Source organism: Patagioenas fasciata, chromosome 19, assembly GCF_037038585.1.
Source record: "Patagioenas fasciata isolate bPatFas1 chromosome 19, bPatFas1.hap1, whole genome shotgun sequence".
NCBI lineage: Eukaryota > Metazoa > Chordata > Aves > Columbiformes > Columbidae > Patagioenas > Patagioenas fasciata.
The window spans coordinates 10,195,163-10,215,947 of record NC_092538.1 but is presented as its reverse complement, the minus strand read 5'-3'; the positions used below and the strand labels follow the sequence as shown (position 1 = coordinate 10,215,947).

The window sequence follows — 20,785 nt, the reverse complement described above, 5'->3', positions numbered from 1 at the left end:
TAAAGGTTTTGGTTTCTTTCATAAACCCCCAGGACTCACATTTAAAACAAACAAACTTGTAAAGTCAAATCCCATGAAAACAGAAAACAGACACAAATTTTAATATTTATATATTTTAAATCAAAACACAATTAAATATAGTATGTTTTAAGTACATGAATACTCAGGCATGAGAGAAATAAGAGGTGGTACATAGTACCAAAAACCTATACACAGCCTTTTTTGCTTTTTTAATAGACAATACAGTGTCTCTATACAATCGAATATTGCAACAGAATAACATTTGCTAGTCAATCAAGATATTCTGAACACTGGAGATGATTGGAGTTCTTTGCAAAGTGATTTTGGTTTTTGCACAAGTTTGAGGAGAAAAGCAATCATAAGAGTTAAATAGAAAACCCAAAATCAAAGTGTTGTAGACTAAAAATGCAATAACATAATGGTGACACACTGAGTGTTTTTAATACCCTGCAAAATCAATTCACTGGGAAAAGAAACCAAATGAGAACAGAGGTGTTGTGTAACATGGTGGCTTTTTTACTTCAACTAAAGGTTTTGCAAGTGTTGATAATGCCAAGGAAAAGGCCAAAAGTCATTAAAAATCATTTTTCTTTGTAAACCAAAGATCCGGAATTAAGATACGATGTGGGCTGGAGGACAACAAGCTATGGAGAATGGCAGCAATTACTGCTTTCCTTGCTCATGGGATGGAGAGGAAAGAGAATGGAGTGGTGTGAGGGGACGGCTCCTCGGGAGGAGGTGGCAGGAGAGCAGGACGGGCCTTCGCCCGCGGAAGAGCTCAAGGCTTCGCTCCCCTTCATTCTACGCTGCCTTCAGGGTTAATGCAGTTATGAAGTCAAATACATTTATCTTACAGCTGAATACGCGCCTATTTCAAGTAAGGAAAAATAAACCTTAGAACTTTTTAGGTCATTCGCTGCCAACGAATTCACCATTCCAGGTTCACTTCTCCAACGGCCAATTTGGGGACGCGCCCCATGGCCTTTCCAATTATGTGTTCAAAAATTACAACTAGTGGAACTAGAAACTACAGCAAAACCTTCCCCTCTTTGTTGTGGCTTGTGTCCCATTCCAGATATTTCGCTTAAAAGTCTTTTGGTCAAGAATTTGTGAAGTTGACCACAGTTTCTCAGTGACACATCTGCAAACTGCGTCTTCATCTCTTTAAAAACCATCATTATTGTGATGCCACATCCAACAGGAAAAAGTGTTTCTTCACGCTCTACAGTGGAGGTACAGGATTGCTTCTTTAATTCTTCCTTATGAACGAGGGAGCTCTCGGCGGCTGGAGTAACAGTGCTTTGTTTTTATTGGCTGTGTTAAAGAATCCACCAAACGGGAAAGTTCGCTCACTCTCGAAGTGGAAAACCAGATTTCCTGTTCTGGTGTTTCTAAAATCATAGCTGGAAACGAAGAACAGGGTTAGAGTTCATTTTACCCTAAAGCGTACAAGGCAATCGCTCAACAGGAAGATGTTTTGTGTTTAAAAATGCTGCAGCCAGGTACCCTTGAGTTTGGGAGAGGAAAAACACTAATCCCACAACACACTCAACCTTCAATGATTGTAACTGTCCTGGCTTAATTGAATCCAGAGCATCTGCAGACACTTGGTGTTTCTAAACACTGTGCTGAGAGACCTCTTCAGCCAGCCAGCCTGGAATTATGTAATTTACAGCTGAGCTATTAAGTGAAATCATTATACAAATCATTTAACTCCTCTATTAAAAATAAACCAGTCACATAGTGAAACTATGGATCCATCCATTTTGGTCTTATCACTGGGCCTGAGCACATGTTTACCTTCCATAATAATAAAAGCACAAGTTAATTTAACACAGTCAGATGCCTGGAAGCCAGGAAGTATCAGATATTAACTTGGTGAACTGCTGTCTTCATTGTCCCAAAATTTAACTGTTGCATCAGAACCTTTTTGTTTTAAAAACAGAGAATGTGTGGACTTGTACAACAACAAGTAGCTAAACAACAATGTCCAACACTAAACCATCAGCCTACGGACAGGGCTGCTGGGTCTGTTACTGCACCCAACAGACAAGCTCCAGCTACTGAGCTGTACTGACACTTTAGGTGATTACACCAGCATTCATTAACACCAAACAGCAACTCAAACAGGAATTACACTATTGATCCTGCAACACAAAAAACCCTTTTAACTGACACGGCAGTTTGTAAAGACTCTAAATGAAAAGACAATTTTACTGTTGCAGAAGAGAACCACTGTTAAGAAATTCCAACATCACACACAGGCTGAAACGCTTCCAACCTCTGTTTCTTCACGTGACGCTGTGTCGTTTGAACATTTACCAGCGTGGGTTCCAGAGGTGAGAGCTCTGCTCATCCCACAGGCCGGCGTCACTCAGACGCCGGCAGTTCCACCCCCTCTTACCTTCGTGACCTTCTCCGAAGGCTGTTCACACTGCGCCTGCTGCATAACATCATTGATGATCATCTTCGCTATCCTCCACGCCATCTCTTCTTGAGCCTGCCAGAGAAAAGACGCCCCAAAAGGCAGATAGCTTCACGTTCTTACAGTAAAAATACTGTGCTCTCAGTACAATTCATACACTTGGCCTTGGAGACGCTGTTAACCTTCACAACTCAGCAACCTGGAGTAAACATATCCTTCCTCGATGGAAATGCACCGCGTTAACCTCAACTAGCGTATTTATGGCTTGATGCTATTTCCAAAAGAGTTAGTGAAGTTGTTATATTTATCTGTTGGGCACTTTTCCAAGCCCCTCCAAGGGAGAAGAAACGCAGCCTGTAATCCACGTACAGTGGTCACTCCACAGTAAAAACCAAAGAGCAACACATCTCCACTGCTATTTGCAGATCTTAACACCATAGTAAGGAAAACCTTGTCTGCAAGCATGCAGTTCACCATTATATTAGTTACACCAGCAAGCACTGGCAAAAATAAAACTAGTTTCACACATCAAATTATATTTAGCACACAGAGTCTGACAGTTCTTGTTGGAGCATCAAAAAGATCCTCAGAGAAACAGCCAGGATTAGGAACTTCAATACTTCACTTCCATAATCTACACTGCAAAGTAAGTCACAAGGACAACATAAAAGAGGACACACCTCATCTGTGTTTCCTTGAACCCATTTCTTCATTGCTTGTGAAAACATGGACCCTGGTCGAGATAAAAAAACAGCAAGCAAGGTATATTAGCAAACTGTGGCAGAGCTCTACAAACACTAATTGCTTCCATCCTTCCGACGGGTTTTGCTGGTGATACAGAAGCCAGGAGAGCGACGGGAAGGACAAGGGATGGCGTGGAGCCATGGTTCACGGGACACGGGGCCCCAGCCATTTCTCTTTACCAGAGCCACAAAGCGGCATTGACAGCAGATCCCAAACTGGGTGGGAAGCGTGTGGAGAGCTGAAGTTCTTTTTCATCTCGAGACCAAATCTTTGAAGGTTTGATCATCAGCTCAGCTGTTAGTGGGTTTCATCCCTGCCAGGTTCCATCGGCAGCTCCAACTCCCACTGGCTGCTCATACTCCCAGGAGTCCAGCTGGGCCAGAAAAGCAGAATTTGGGTAGGAAACTGGGCCAGAGATGGGTTTTGCCTCAGTACAGGACAATCCCCTAAGCATCTCTGCCTTAAAACACATCTGGAAAGAGTCAAGAACCTTGTTTATCTTGACTGCAGTAGGGGCGGTTCTGCAGATGTTTACAGAAATGGAGAGAAAGAGCAAAACAAACCTTTTGATTTTTTGACATCGGGCTCTGGTTCAGACTCCCTGATAAACTGTCCCAGGTCACTGACTCGGCCAAACGTCATCTTCCTGAAGAGAGGAGGAGGAAAAGAACCGCACGGGTTACCAAGAGAACTTGGGCACTGTGGAAAGTTACCAGTCAGGAAAACAAAAAAGGCCACCACAATAAAGACTCTAGTGTCCCAAGACTGGCATTTTACACCTAAAATTCATATATTGGGAAAAAAAATCTCCCACTCTTCTCACGCATACGAATTAAAAACGTATCTTAAAAATTCTTCAAATGCTTCAATGGCCCAATGTATTGTAAAAGCACATCATAAGGGAGAAAAGAGCTTACAGGACCTAGCAGGACAGGAGACTGGTACACAATAGAAAAGCAAAGTAGCTACAGAACCAATGAATTTCTGCACGAGATCCACAGAGAGAAGAGCTTTATAACAAAGAACAACTTCAGAAACAAAAGAGTAGCTTATAATCTGCTAAAGAAGTGAAGCAGAAGTCCTTCTCTACCATGGGGGTAGGGAGCAATAAAAATTGCACATTACATTATCAAAGGCACCTGAGCTTATTCTTTTCTGTTCCAACCCCAAATAGGAACTAGTTTGCTGTATTTTGCAGTCAAAGAGGAATCATAACTAGGAGAAAGAAAAAACAATTTGAAATACTTTTCTGGTCAGAGAAACATTCACTATGACACTGGTGTTAAACCACAATACTGAAATAAATTAACTTTCAAATATTGAGACGTACTAAGATTGCAACACGTTGCATTTATGAGTCTTCTCAGTGCAGGAGGACACAGCAAAAATGAAAGAGAGGTGAAACATACAACTAGAAAGAATGAGATACACTGAATGAACCTTACCCTGCATATGTTCGTTGATATAAAGATTCTGGATCCAGACTTGCAGCATCTACAATTATTGCTTCATCAAAGTTTTTCAGGATTTTAACATTAGCCTTCTTGACATTGGACTACAAATAAGAATTCTAGGTATTAGTGCCCAATGCAGACAACCAATGGCTTATCAAAACGGCAATTTTAGTGCTTTTACACGTAGATAAACCTCCATAAAGTCTCTAAGCAAGCATAAAAGGATTAGAGAGCATCTACACAGCAGTGAAATCCCACTGCGGTACGACATTGTTTTTAAACAGAGGATGGCAAAGTTAGATGAGCAGACCCAACGACACAACGTACAGGTCAGCATATGTGTGTGTGGGGCCGTCTGCCTGAGCATTATCGACCAAACAGATCCGTGTGAGCACGAAAATGCTGAGTACATGGCACTGAACCACCCCACAAGCTGCAGCAGCTTCGCTCATCTCATGCACTCGGGGAGCAACTCCCAACCACACCGCGCTCCCCCATACGCCAAGAACAAACATTTATCTTTTAACCTGGAGTATTTATATAAGATTATGAAAAAACGCAAGCAAACAGCAGGGAGGGCACAAATGCACAGCAATCTATTAGCACCTTAACACAGAACATGCTGCTCTGCGTCAGTGCTGTTCTTTATGCAAAAATATGCAGAGACTCAGAGATTCTCCTGTTCGGATAAGCAGGAATGCACACCATAAATTGCAGTGCTTCATTTCCTAAATTGTCCAAGCGAGCCAGTTACCAGCAGCTCCTCCCGCTCAGCCTCTCAAGCAGCAGCGTATTCCAAGATGGTCAGAACACAGATTTTATTTCCCACTTTGCAACTGGGGGGGAAATATTTCCTCTTTGCAAATTAGGAGGTTTAAAAATATTACGAGCAGGTAGTACAGCTTCCAAGTTGCTTGAAACCCAGCACGTCAATAACGTTGGTCTAGATACTGGATTTAAAACCTACAGCAGCTCTGCAGCGTTGATAAAAGCAACTCAGCAGAAGCAGTTCTTGCTCAGCTTTTCTGCTCTCAGCTGGGCTTGCGGTTTGCAGGCTGACCCGGTTACGGATAAGCTAGAATCTGCTTTTCCTCTTGCCTTTCACGTGTGAATTAAGCAAAGCGAGAGCTTTTGGAACAGACAGCTTGTGGTTAAAAACACATCTCTGCCATTATTGGGAGGGTTTTTGTTCCTGAGGCTGGGCCCGCACGGGAACCCAGCTCTCAAAAAGCAGCACTAAAGGCAACAAAAAGGAAAGAGAAGCCAGGGCACAGCACAGAGCAAACGCTTCCCAATGACTCTGGAGGGCAAACAGAGCCAAAGGAGCCCAGTCACATTCTTGTTGCTACAGAGTACCGCAAAGCAGCAGCCAAGGAGCTCTAATCATGCTTAACGAACAATCAGAACGCCTTACCCAGCAAGGGACTTTTATGCTCAGCTTTACATCAAAATATACGCATGCAAATAAAATGTAGGCATCACCGCCCAGCTCAGAGCATCTCGGTCGTAATAAAGTGTCAGAGAAGTTTGTGGCAAGGTCAGGAGTCTGGTCATTTTCTGACAGAGCAGCATGACCAGCTGGCTCCAGGAAAAGGTCTGCGGAGATAACCTGGGGAACACCCCTGGTCAGATATTAACCCTCATCGCTCTGTGTGTGAGTGAATAAATGCCTTAAAACATAGAATTGAGTGGACTCTCTGGGACAGAAGATTTGACACTTTAATAGAACTGAGCACACTAAACTTGTATATTTAAGTTCTATAGTATAGTCACAAGTGTCAATTTTTGCCTAAAGTTATAACTATGGTATTGATCAAAAAAAAGTTGTTTATAATAAAAAGCATTGGGAAATGTTACGGCACTATGAAACAGCCTTCAGTGAATATTAACAGCTTAATAAAACTGTAACTTTGATGTACAGGATTAAAAGCAGTACAAGACCTTGACTACAACAAATCTGACACACACCCTTCCACACCAACACTGCTGGAACTCAGCAGCAAGTAAACCAAACATGTCCTGAGGACACAGGGGCTCATGTTAAAGTGGAACGGGAAGTTTCAAATTACAAGATGCTTCCTTACAGCACAGGAACTTTGATATTGATACAAAAAAGTGATCACAGCATTTCCTCTAACAGATCAAACCCTAAAACTCATACCTGGGAGGCAGAGCCATCCGGGCCCCCGACAGAGTCGCTGTCAGGAGAGCTACCAGGGCCATGAATACTCAGGGCAATGTTCCCTCCTGGAAATTCATCTCCTCGTACTGAATGGATGAGGTCGTTCAAGTATTTGTAGTAAAGGTTGCTGGACAAGAAACCAGGTAAAAAAACCTGAGAGACAGAAGAAGGAACCCTCTTTAATCACGGCTGCACAACTACTGTAGATCGTTTACAGAACAGAGGGGACACACAAATGTCTCAGTCTCTGTGTAGATGCTACGTTGGTAAAAGCGTCCACAATTATTCTGGATTAGCAACTGCACTGCTTTAAATTTGAATCCTACTGCAAAACAACTATGTATTAAGCAAAAAACCTCCAGTAACTGGAACTGAAGTTCAGTGCATTTTTTATCTCTAGAAAGGCCTCACAACCCATCAGTTCTACAGTTGCTTTGCTACACAATTCAAAAAAATCAGCAGCAGCTCCAGAGTCAAACCATTAAGCTCCAGTACCCACGTAGCCCAGAGTTACACTATTGGTCACACCACTGGTACCAGATTTGCAAACAACTGCTGCTAGTTTTCTAAAGGTACAGAATAAGATGTTGACAGCTACTCACATGGGATGAAATTCTGTTACTTCCATTAAAATGCAATAATCATCCAAGACAAACATTTCACAGCGAATTAACTGAAGTCAGTGAGTGGTATCTTTTCAAATCAGGGTGGTGAAAATAGCCTAGCAAATTTGGCTAAAGCTCTTATCTAGTATTATCCAGGTAAAGAGGAAGTCAGGAAAAGAACAGGACAAATCAGAGACGCTAAAGTGGATGCTCGACATGCTGCAGAATCTTTAAAAGCCGTTCTGAAGAAGGTATCTCACCGTCTCCATGGTGGTCCATGCCTGCCGCAGGGGAGTCGTGAAACAGTTGGGGAGAGGACCCCCTTCCCTGCAGATGTTGGACTCGATCTCCAACCTCACCGAGTCATCAAACCCCAGGGGATGTGTGGCTTGAAGGGAGAAATACCTGCAGCGCCGGGCGGGGGAACGAGACAACACAAAGGGATTTGTGAAACTGCAGTTGGTTGGTATCCAGCCTTTCCACCGAAAGCCATTCATTGTGCTGCAGCCACCAGATGGTGCTGCCTTCAAAATCTATGTACAACGGATCCTCACCAAGAACAGGCAAAAACATCCCCAATTCACAGGAATATTTTTGATAAAGCCTTGGCCTTAAGACACAGATAAAAGAAACCAAGCAACATACGGTTACTGATGAGCAGAAAGCTACACGCAGCTTTGTAGCATGGAACACGTGAAACTCTGAAGCAGCATTTTCTCTACTAATCACATCATTGAAAACCGAATTTGTGGATGAAGTGGGGAGGATGATCGATCAGAGTGAATTGTTTTGCTTCCTCTCCAATTATTATTTCCTATTAGGGTAATAACAAGCTCACAGCAATGAGTCTCACACAGCTTAAGAACAAAGCTTTTTCTGGAAGCAGTTTTGATGTCCAACTTCCAGTTGCATTATTGTGATGGTTAAGTACAAAATAAAGGAAAAAAGTTACAGTACTGAAAGTCTGACATCAAAAGGGATCTGGTCACTTCCTCAAAAAAAGGAAAGTCTTTTAAATATTAACAAGTGCTATTTGGCTTTTACTATGTGTGATAACAGCTCCTGCAGCCTATTTTAAATTGATAGCAGTATCTGCACCTTAAGGTTTTTCTATAGTGATGCATCTGCTATTGGGTTTAAATCCTTTACATTTTTAACTGGCAATCAATTGGCTCAAGTAATTGACTCCTGAAAATTCTGAACTGTGTTTAAGAATGGAGTCCTTACAAGAATTTTCTCCACATGTATAAAAACATGGAAAAGTTATTTTGTGCATAGACATCAAAAGTCACCTTAATAAAACGCAGCTCAGCATAACAGTGCACGACTGCAGTGTGGTTTGCAGATGAAAAGTTTCTTCTGCGCAGTGCAACACAGAAGTACAAGCACAAAATGAGAGCTTCAGAAACAAGTAATTGTTGAATTCCCTTACTTGTCATATAAAATCATGGCATCGTTCTGTGCTTCTTGCCCATCATACTGGCCTTTTTTGGCAGCGAGTTGAGACTGGAAGTTATCTGCTGCCAACCAGAACTGCAATACGTTCACTGCATCTTCCTTCTCCATGTACTAGAAGGGAAATTAAAAAAGGATAAATTTAAAAAGTTTTAGCAAGAAACTTTTAATAAGAACAGACAGACCTGCTCCTTCCCATTTAAAACAAGAAATACAGTCCATATATTAATGATGCAAAATAGTCACTGGGGCATGTAAATATTCTGAATTTTCAGGTGAAGTGTCACAGACAGATTTAGTTCATTTAAATAAACAAACAAAGGAACTCGTGACATTTCTTTTCTGCACTGATTTTCACATTTAGTTTCCAAACAACTATTTGTATGATACTAAAGACAAAGGAAAGACAATTTTCATGCTATGTTTAGCTTACACTGAACTGAGCGTATCGTCTCAGCTTCCCAGCTTGCTGTTCCAAACTACACTGGCTTGTCTGACACTCAGGACAAGTATTTTACCACTCACAGATGATACCTTAACAGCCCAGGACCCCACAATTGCAAAAATCATACATTTAACCTACCACATTCCAATCTGGTGCCCTCTCCATTGTAAAACGAGTGAATGATTTGTTATCTGTAAGAACACTTAAGGCTTTCAAAGTCACTGCTTCGTTTGGCAAGATTAAGGTGACTACGTGAAAGCCTCTACGAGCAGAGGGACACTTGGAAACACTCACTAACTGGAGAAGATCTGCACAAATACTCGTTCTACAACACGGTGTGCAGGTTTGAACATCTGAAATACTTCTACACACAGACAGGAAAAGTTTAATGCATTTTCTCCAAGAAAAAGACACACCTCATCGTTTTGGTTATACCTGAGGTATCTATTAGAGCCATAAGGGAATTAATAGTTTTCTCCATTTGATAGAAACGAATTATTGAAACAAAACAAAGCCTGACACTCACCTCGGAGAAATAGAACAAGGCTGATTCACAGAAAAGTATGTCAGCCAAATAAACAGTCCCACTAGTCAGCACCTCAATCTGATATTTACAGAAATGATGACTTCGCAAAAATTCACTAAAGTGCCTGCACACAGACAGAATAACCATTAGTTACTAAGGGTCAACAGCATTCAAGGCACCTTATGAACCAATTCTTGCCCCAGAACTCTTATACTTTTAGTCAGATATAGGGAAAACAAGCAAGAAACAGCACAGGTTTACAAATGACACAAGGAAGATATCAAGAATGCACTAATGGCATGCACGTGCAACTCCAACAAACGATCATGAGAATGGATTTGGAGGAAAACTTCTCAAAAAAAGTGATACGGTTTTGCCTGCACACAGTTTTTTAACAGAACCACCTTTTGCAACAGGATAGTAGGGACAAGAAACCAAACCATTCAATCAACTTACTCTTGTTCCATGGCATTAAACACTATTGACTGGGCTGTAACAAAACAGTTTGGATCCACTTGTCCATCTTCCCCGCAAATCTTTGCTGCAATGAAAGATCAAGTTAATTTTAACATGCGTTTGGCTGATCAAGCTGGAAGACACGAGCAATGAGCAGTTAATGAAAAACGGCAGTTCAAAGCAACTAGAACCTGGTTCTGACTGTGCAAAAAGAGCTTTCAAAGTACTGCAGATAGTTGAATGACGATATTACAGCTAAAATACTGGATTGAGACTCAACTCTGGATTCCCTCCATAACTGCCAGGAATTCTTTCACTAATTTAAGCAAAGTCTCTGAATGTTATTCTGGGGATATTGCACAGCACTACTGAAAGGTCAGATCCACCAATGCATGTAATGGGATCCACTATCTCTTTATAACCGACTTTAAAATTCTTAAAATAAAAAGAAATATGAGTGTGTGTGGTAATAAAGGCACATTTTGACGGGGAAGGAGGAAGCTCTGAAATGAGGAGGCAGTAGGAATTCTTACCAACTATGTCATTTCTCATTGCTTCTGTAATAGGTATTGGTTTAGCAGCATCTGGAGAAATATATTTGGTAAAAGTACTAACTGCATCCCGTTCTATACCTACAAGGAAGAAATAGAGAATAAAACTTCAAATTTCTTGGCATATGGCTAAAATGAGGAGTTAATAACAAAGGTCAGCTCTTCAGAAAAGCGAGTAATTGTCAGCAACAAGTTTCCATCCCATGAGGTTTTCCAGCCAGGTATTTCCAGCCAGGTCACAACAAGCCCAGCACGGAGGGGCTGGGGAGATGGAACAAAGCAAGACAGCTCTGAATTCCAGCAGGCAAGACGGGCACCCTCTTCCTCAGCTGCACCCGAGTCCCAGAAGTAATGACCTTCTGGCAAGAATTGCAGTGACATTCCCAATCTCTCACTCTCATCGCAGAGAACAGAAAACACTCGCATCATAAAGGAATTAAAAGGAAAAAGAAAAGTCTGAAAGTGGGAAGCCTCAGAACATATGCACTTTACATGTCATCTCTCAAGAGAGTTGGGACGTTGCTTTCAAAAAGAAGAAAAGAAATTATACTCCAGACTTTCCAGATTTCCCCAAATCAACCTCGTTCTTCCAAAGTCTTTTCACGTGTCAGAAAGCAGCTGTGCTTTTCATGACTACAGTAACATTGTGTTTAAGATACTTTGGGGCTGAGGTTATGTACTGTGGAGCTACATGATCAGTAACTATCTGAGAAAGACAAACTGCAAGAGAAAGGGATGCAACATAAGGAAATGGTTGGGCAAACAAAAGGAAGCAATATGAAGAACAGAGCGCTTCCTTTTTATCTACAGACTTGCACAAATGAGGGAGGACTGAGTAGGTGCAAAGTAGACAAACAGGTTACTGTGCATGTAGCTTTCTATCAAAAGTAAATATTTTAATTTCATCCTTACTTCCTGTAGCCTCTGAAGAGGTGGACTCCCAATGAGAACAGATCAGTTACAACGGGAGGAACTTTACCAAATAAATCCAAGAACAAAACCAGTATGTTCCACACAAAAATTTCTACAAGTCTGTTGTAACGGTTATGTCGTTTTGCACAGCACAGGATATTTACCTTCTGTGGAAAGTTAGTTATCAATTCTCAGTCCCATCATTCAAATTCTCTGCAATTCCTTTAAGCTGGGGCTGGGACGGGTGAGGGAAGAAGGGGACATTGCAATGTTCATCGTCATTTCTTAATATTACACATGTAGGAACAGAAGTAACCTAAGCTTATTAGAGTATATAATGATTTTGAAGTCTCTTCAGCAGCACATTTATTTCTGAACAACCAGACAGTCAAATAATACATAGCTCAAACTGATCATTAGCTTATGTGGCAAGTTAACACTACCAATACACACAATTATTTTCCTCCTTGCAACATCTTACCGTACTCACTCAGAACAAGCGAGGAGCGCAGCAACTCACGGTACAAAGCAGCAGGTCTGCTCCCCATTCCCCCAATTTTTAAAGAAACGAAACCCACGGCACTTACTTTTCATTAGTTTTCCTGACAAGTCTTTTAGTGCAGAAGAAGGGCTGTTTCTATTTGATACTGTAAGCTTGGAAGATTCTTGCTGATCAGCTGGAACAGAATAGGTCCCCGCCTCCGATTTTCTTAGACAAAGAAGACTGGAGTTGTCGCTCTCCTGAGCAGAGAGCACGTGGTTCTGGCTGCTACCAGTTCTGTCGTTCTTGTCCAAAGCCACCGGCTTGGTCCTGAGCAGATGGACTGTGCTGGAATCTTCCAGTCTCTCCTCAAGCAATCCAGTTGGAGAAGACGACGCGATTTCTTGCTGTTTCGAGGGTGACACCGGCTCCGCCAATGAACTCTGCTTAACTGTGTTCAGGCTGTGTGCTCTTATACGGGACCATGTTGTGGAGTGGAAGCTTTCAGCCTCTAGCCAAAACTTAACCAAATGTTCCATTCTGCGCAGTTCCATAAACTGGATAAAATAAGGGAGCGCTACATTGTCCTGCAGAACTTGTTCAAGGGTCTTTGAAAGGCTTGATTTGGTCTCTTGAGCCTGATAATTCAGACACGATCTGCCTAAAGAAAAATACAAAGGGAATAATTCCATATTGTACTACAGATACTGGTATTGGATACAAAAATGCCCTGCAATGGAACTGATGAAGTGATGATCCCAACTTAATGGTGGTACACAAGGTAAACAAACCTCTTAACAAATGAATGTGTTGTCCCCATTCAAAACCTTTCTCAGATAACACAGATGCTACTGGAACAGTCACATTTTTTAATTACAATATGTACTTTCCTGAGAACCAAAGGATGGCGAGCGTACCAGTAATATAGAATAAAAAGGAACGTTGACAGCATTACGGAGCTGCTGAAGCCCTACCTAAGTCTCCAAAATGAGCAGCTTCCATGTGACTTGGCTGCTTCTTCAAGGCAGCTGTGCGACTGCTGGAAAAGGAGTCCATGTTGGCAGAGATGGCGTTGATGGCCACGTGGCTTGGTCCTGCGGCCTCCAGCAAGGCGTGATTCCTGGTGCTCCTCTGAGGGGAATGTACTGGTCCTGCAGCTGGAACCGAGATGGGAATCATTAAGAGACAAGGATCCCCAGACCTCTTCCAAGCACCTCAAGACACACCAGAGAGTTTTCCAGAGTCAATCTTATTATTAAAAACCTCATTGTATTACTGTGTCTTATCGTTGATCAAGGGTCTGACAAAAGACCACAGAAACAAACAAGTTTTATTATAGCAAGAATAAACTCACTTCCAATAGATCAGTGGTACACACCACCTGTATTTTCCTTATTCAGTAGCTAAAAGACAGCAAGTCTTAAGTTTACACGTGAAATATTATCCCCCCCGTCTTCCCGCTTCCTTGATCACTGCAATTGTAACGGCTTAATACTTGGTTAAGAGCTTAGTTGCAACGTTCTTGCAAATCCATTCCCATACCTTTTTGAAGGCTAAAATGTGTCACAAAAGCCTGAACAAGAAAACTGAGTTTTAACAAGAATATTTTTCAAAAATAGATTATTTGCCTCTCTTTGGTTTTAAGAGAAAGGCGATCTCTGATGAAACTCAGGTGATCAGGCCAAAGGGCAGCAGCGAGCTGCTTGGCTGAGGACGGTAACTGGGGAAAAACTGCTGGAGGCTTCTCATGTAGAACCAGAGCCACGCTCCTCATACGTGTTCAGGCTTTCGTGAATTAGATTCAAATTTAATTTTATATCATGAACACTGGAGGCAAAATTAATCTAAGTATCAAACACCAGTTCCAAAACCTCCAGACAGCACCACATTGCTGAGCTAACAGCCCATGGAGTAGCTGCTTGCCAAACTGGAATGATGCTCTGTGTCTGCAGCAGCTCACAAGGTGTAATACAATACATTTTCAAATTTATTTTTATTTACAGGGTCACCAGACCGGAGCCTTTTACTGCTAAACTTTCAGTCTGTTACTGGAGATTGTAGCTGCACTGAAATCACAGGCTGTGTTATTAAAAGGTCTCTTTCCTGTATTTGACTCGAAAGACAGACCAACAAGGTGAAAAACGCCTTTAATTTTCTCGATACCCAGATAACACATTAACAAGTACAGAAACAGGATTTTGGCTGAAGATATAAAAGGAACAGGTCAGATTCACACAAATTACCTCAAGTCCTCTTAGTACAGCAATAAAAACTGACAGGGTAAATAACCTTGTTTTCCCACGGTTTATAAACCTCCTTCCCATCACTATTTCTTTCTCCCACAGCAGACTGAGCAGTGAGATTTCTGCACCCCCAGAGCAGCACTGGAACAGCTGCTCGTCCGGACCAAGATTCACATCTTCAGTCTCACCAGCCACATCACCCTTAAATCAGACACTTGCAGCCTCTTTTGCACGCTAGACACAGTAAAGCTGCATTTTCCAAAGTGCAAAGGATGCTACACATCAGCAAGAAACTTTAGAAGTGATTCGTTATAGATAAGTAACCACTATTTGAAAGGTGACTGAATTGCATGCTCACTGTGAATTAAAGTTCATGTCTGACTTAATTTAATAACCTCCTGTACCTCCAGATTGAGCAAGATGACCAGGAAAGATTAGTTACTATAAATACCCAGAATTAAGTTTGGGGTTTATTTTGGTATTAATGCATAGGTCACATCTGTGCTCACTCACAAGGAAATTATTCCACTGGTTAAAAGAAAAATAGCAAATTATATTAGATATCTCAATTTATAGACAAAATAAATATTGATCTTACTTTTAATTGCTTTCACATCTGTGGTCTTTTCTTGTTCTTTGCCTTTCACTGTAAAACACACAGGAAAATGTTAATGCTATTTTGGGTGACTAATGGCATTTACCAGAGAATGGACACAAAATTCCCAACTTCAGCAAGTACCAAAGGCAAATCAACCATCATTTTGTTAAAACTAATCTATCGTATTTAAATCTGCACATCTAGTCACTGACAGAGACTTTCAAAGCTCTTCTGTTGTTCACTTTCAAAAGCAAAACCTTATCATCTGTGAATTAAGTCTAATGAAATACAGCATGTTCAAATTAACATGAAGATGCTTGTTGTCTATATGATGAAAGCAAGGCCACGTTCAAGGTTACTTTAATAAACAGCATTAACTGGAAAGGATGGGATAGATGTGTTTTAAGTGTGGGACACTGGCAGATGCTCTCTATGAACTAGAAATCGCACATCTCAACCCAACGTCTCCCTTGTGTTAGAGGAAGAGCAGTAAAATACACCCAGGCAGAGAGACAGACGTGGAACCAGCCCACGGCACACGGTGGGTGCCACAGAAACAGCCTGGAAACAAACTGCAAATAGTTAATTCGCTCACAAATAATCCTGCTTAACTACCGACCTGCCTACAGCGAGCAACTCACGGGAAGACAACAGTTAAAAGTTGTAATGGAAAAGCTTTGGGTTTTTTTAATAGGAAGCTTCTGAAGGAAGTGATTGAGGAAATGTGTTTAAAACAAAACTGAAGAAGGACATAAGCAGGAGAGCATGAGGAAGGAATGAAGCAGTGATATTGAGGAACGTGATCTACCAGTGAAACCTTCTCCGGTCGCTCCAGGCTGGGATTATTCCTACAAATAGGTCACCTCAGAACACCGATTGCGAGCCCTTCCAAACCCAACCACCACATAACCCAGACAATCAAACACTTACATCACAAAGCACCAGCAGATTAAAAAAAGAGAAGAAAAATAATCCCTTCCTTTTCTGACCTAAGGTTTTTTTTAATATTTTAAAGGGAAACTCCAGTCTCTGGTTACATAATTGAGCTGCTGGGTGGCGGCTGCAGCTCTGCCCGCGCTGCAGGTCTGCGAACCGGCAACGCAGCGTTTCGGATTCAAACCCTCGCCGGCACATTCCCCCTCTGATACAGAGGGTTCAGCCTCCGCTACAACAGCTGCACTCTGCTAAAACCGAACTCGTGCAGCCAGATGCAGCTGTGGACAGGGAGAATAACCAGCTTTTACATAACTGGGGAGGTGCTGATATGCAGGTGGAAAATCACTGCAAATACCTGCACATCTGAAGTAACGCTGAGGTACGATGGGGACAAAGAAACCTCTATACACTATTATAAACTATCTTTCCAAAATTATTCCAATAGTTGGTTCATCAAACCAATCCCTATCGGCAATGATTCTCAAGTTTCAGAGTCTTCCATGCGCCTATTTTCAGTTTAAATACATCTGCTCCTTCCTACCAACTACTCAGTTGTTGCTCCCTGTCTAATTACCTACTTACTACTTATAGTACAAACTCCTGGCGCACGTTTCCAACCTCTTCACACACAGGCTGCTTTTATCCCCATCGGCTTCAAGCAGAACAAAACTAAACAAGTAACAGCAGAGGACAAAACAAACTCCTGCACGCGACAAAACCAAAATTTAGAGAGCCAAGTTGCACCAGAGGAATTTCCTTTCACTTCCCTCCAAAAAGCGGATGCCACTCAGTGTCTGCGCGAAGCCAGAGGGAGAACTGCGGTACCTGATGACCGGGTGCTAAAAGTTTGTGAGAATTTCCAGCAGCAAATCCCATTCACAAAGCGGTGACGCATCAAACCGCCGCAAGCCAGCCAACCGAGACCTAAGAACCTTAATTCATGTCTTGAAATACAGAAGAATGAACAAATCTAAACTGTTCACACATGTATGTGCGCAAAAAACAATACGCAAGTTCTGAGGCCAGCCACACAGGACTGTGCGTGTTATTTCCACGTTATCCCCACTGAATGAGCGCGTAGTCCGGCTGTTTACACCAATAACACTTTCATAATCTGCCCCCATGCACCCAACTGTTATAATTTTTCAACCTATCACCCATCCTCCATTTTCTAGACCTTTATTTTAAGGTTCACACTAAAAAAAGTCTCATTACAGTTTTTTATTTTTCTATATGTCATGTTTTTACGATCCTTGCTGATTTCATTTAAAAGGTGGTTTTAACTTTTATCTGATGCTATATTCTCTTGTACAACAAAGGCTCAACCCAAGAACACATATTATTTTGGGCTGCACGCCTCTAGTCTACGGAGTTCTATCACAAGCCTTAATTTGTTGCTTTTCTCCCAGCTGCAGCTTAAGATCTTCTCTAAAAGGCAGTATCTGAAATGGAGATTACACAAAGCAATATTATTTTATGTACAAGCCAGATGAAAGCTTACTTCTGTCCTTAACAGTGCCTCTCTCGGGCATTTAGTCCTGACTGTGCTTCTCTGACCAAAGATCCTTTAATCACAGCAACACAGATACTCAATTAGACGTTTCATGACTTTCTCCCTGAGAAAGTTTTCACCAAAGCTTACATTGTTCCTGCAATTACGCATCGCGGTGGAACATCAGCTCCACAATCCTCTCCAGCAATGAAGCAGCGGACGCTATTTTTGAGTGGTTTATATGCAATACAAAAGTTTTATCTTGTAGCTTAACGTTAGTATGTAAACACCCCAAAAAGGGTTACGGCACTTGCAAAACCTTCAGTGGACTTCAAAGCTGCTGATGTGAACAGAAGTTTAACCTCATTTCTTCCAAGACTACTGCACAAATCTCCACAAAGAATGAAATATTTGATGCTGTTACTTTGGCTGAGCAAGCTCACAACAGGATGTGTCCATCAAGAGCAAAAACATCATCTCCGATAATACTTTCTTTCCTCCTAACTTACAGCTTTGCCTCCCAAGATGCACATTCTGGGCTTCAGTAACTGAGAAATGCTTCAGGAGGGTGGTGGATGAGCTGCTGCTGGAGGAGCAATGGTCGCATTACCCGAACTACAGCATTACAGATAACAGTGCTGCTTCCCCAAGAGGCCCTTCCTAAAAGGTGCCACTTTCAACAGAAACCACTCAAACCACGTATTGTGCAGATTGAGAGGCACCACAGCCCATCTCAGCCTGCAGCTCGGGCGCCTTCAAAACATTTCACTCACAAACAACATTTAAACTACATCCATTTCTGCTATAGGGATGTTATAAATATTTCAGTAGCCCTGAATTTAAAACCTGAGCTTGTGCTCCAGAGCATCAAACACGTTACAAAATATACGGTCAACGATTTCTTTGGCTTTCGGGAAGAACTCAGTGTGATGCGGTGCAGCCCCTTTTTCAATTAGGTTTTCCAGCTACTGCTGCAACATAGCTAAGCCTATTATGTTTTTATGAAAAAAATGTATATCGGCATCATGAAAAAAAAAACATTCTGCAAACAGTCAAAGAGGTTCAAAAATTGCACGAGACATTTTATACCGCTCCATTTTATACCCCCCTGCCCCTCCCCGACCCCGAGGCAGGAAAGGGGCCCCGGGATCCCGGGACTGACCGTCGTTCGCAGCGAGCCCGCTCCTCAGGGGCCGAGCGTCCTCCCGGGGCTCGGTCGCCATCCCCGGCGGGGCCGGGCCTGGGCCCAGCGGCTGTGCGGGGGACGAGGCCGACGGGCGCCCCTCAGCCCCGGGCCTCCCGCCCGCCGCCCCCCTACCTTTCCGCCTGAAGAAGGACATGGTGCCGGGGAGGGGGCGCAGGCGGCCGCTGGGGACGGGGAGGGGGGGGGGGGGGAAGAAGGGGAGGGAGAGGGCAAGGGCAGCGAGCCGGGCTCCCTATGAATGAGACTCCTTCCTCCGCCCGCCGCCTCCTCTCCCTCCGCCTCTTCCTCCCGCGGAGGCGCCAGCGGCCGCCATGTTGTCAACAACCGCCCCGCTCCCTCTTCCGGGCAGCCGGCGGCCCGCCGAGCATGACGGGATGCGGACACGGCCCCTTGCCTTACTCAACATGGCCGCCCCGGCGTCGAGCAAGCGGGCCAATCCGCGAGCCGGGGCGGCCACCTTGGGTAAGGGCATTAAGCTCACGGGGGTGCATGGCGGGGGGCAGCCATCTTTGATGGGGGCAAAGGGGTTTTAACAAGGTGTTTTGGGGACGTCCTGGCAGTTTGGGCACACAGAATGACAGAATGTCAGGGGTTGGAAGGGCCCTGGAAAGCTCATCCAGTGCAATCCCCCCGCCGGAGCAGGAACACCCAGCTGAGGTTCCACAGGAAGGTGTCCAGGCAGGTTTGAATGTCTGCAGAGAAGGAGCCTCCACAACCCCCCTGGGTAGCCTGGGCCAGGCTCTGCCACCCTCACTGAGAAGTTGTTTCTTCTCAAATTTACGTGGAATCTGTTGTGTTCCAGTTGCACGTTCCCTGGGTGAAGGGTGACAGTCTCCCCCCAGGGCAGGATGGAGCAGCATGGCAGGACCAGCGAGAGCTGAAGTGCTGTGTTGAAGTGGCCTGGAGACCTCTGACATGTGGACTCAAAATGTCCCCTTCAGCCACAGGGGATGGGACAGGGAACATGTGCCAGTCCAACAGACCCCACATCTGTCAGAGCCCTGGTAGGAGGTGTGGGGGCTTTTCAGTCCCAACAGCAACAGCCACAGGCTGCAGGTCTATGTCTGACCAAGGCCTGGGCCCCTGAAGCCAAAAGGCCACCCCCAGTGTGTGAGGCGGCACCAGTCAGCACGTTCATGTGGTACCAAAAAAATGTGGCCGGGCTTCCCGTAGCTCCATCATTCCACTGCAAACTACCCCGTTATTGGTGCGGCGTCACCAGAAAAGCCTCCCGAGCAGCGTGGCATGGGTCAGGACCTTGGGACACTGCAATGTCAGATAAACCAGTTCCATTTGTATCCAAATCCTGCCACGGGAATCCTCTTAATTATCCTTCTCTCAGCCACAAAGGATGTTTGTAGTTATAACACATTGCTTACGTTGATCTCTGAAGAGCAGTGTATGATATGAATGCTTTACAAGCTATAAAGACTATTATTATAAACCCTGGTTCATGCGTGAGGAAACTGAGGCACAGCACCAGAGAGCAGCTCTCCCCAAATCACACCCTACGCCTGATCCACTCCGCAAACCGCACAACCTCGTGCCTTTGAAATTGCCACAACGCTTCTGGGCTTGATCCCAAGCGGTTTGTCCCATGTTCCCCGTGAGCAAGACACCACGAGGGTCCCGGATCAGCCCCCGTGGGGGGCGCAGGGACCGCAGAGAGGAGCCGCGGTTTGTCCCCTTCCATCCCAGTGCCGTGATGGATCGATGTGGTGTCACCCCCCATGATGTGACTGTCCTGCCCTCGGTGCTTGAGCCACGAGAAAATTATGTCATTAATAATCATTACGTAGATTTCTGCAACATCTTTCACCCGTGTTCCAAAGCTCTTTACAAACGCTCAGTAATTAAAGCTCATAAATTATAAATTGCATAAAAGGTATACAGGGATCTCTCAGGGCCGAGCTGGAGCCATCTCTTGGGCAGGATGGTGCAGCTGATCAACACACCACTGCATTTTCTCTTTTGATGTTATTTTCCTTAGCTGATGCTCTTTGATACATTTTTGTACATGTGCCCAGAGGCTGGTTTGAGGATAATGAACTATTA

At 43.5% G+C, this 20,785-nt stretch overlaps 1 protein-coding gene across 1 annotated transcript; it reads right to left on the bottom strand.

The window, feature by feature from the left end:
• Positions 1–97: 97 nt before the first annotated feature.
• Positions 98–19,083, bottom strand: AKAP10 (A-kinase anchoring protein 10). Its single transcript, XM_065853220.2, has 15 exons — positions 18,689–19,083; positions 15,099–15,146; positions 13,232–13,414; positions 12,364–12,918; positions 10,847–10,945; positions 10,314–10,398; positions 9,858–9,981; positions 8,864–9,000; positions 7,692–7,836; positions 6,806–6,979; positions 4,636–4,745; positions 3,754–3,836; positions 3,127–3,179; positions 2,426–2,521; positions 98–1,424 (listed from the first exon to the last, which is right to left on the bottom strand). The coding sequence occupies exons 1-15, from the start codon at positions 18,864–18,866 to the stop codon at positions 1,419–1,421; spliced, it is 2,076 nt and encodes a 691-aa protein (XP_065709292.1). The 5' UTR covers positions 18,867–19,083; the 3' UTR covers positions 98–1,418.
• Between the last annotated feature and the right edge of the window lie 1,702 nt (positions 19,084–20,785).

Bases quoted from the DNA above. Each gene is read 5' to 3' on its own strand.
- AKAP10 (XM_065853220.2), bottom strand. From the start codon at position 18,866: ATGTCCTTCTTCAGGCGGAAAGGTAGGGGGGCGGCGGGCGGGAGGCCC. The intron at 10,946-12,363 runs GTAAGTGCCGTG...TCTTCCTTGTAG, and splicing joins GTCAGGAAAACTAATGAAAA to GTATAGAACGGGATGCAGTT. The intron at 2,522-3,126 runs GTGTGTCCTCTT...TTTCTCTGGCAG, and splicing joins TTCAAGGAAACACAGATGAG to GCTCAAGAAGAGATGGCGTG.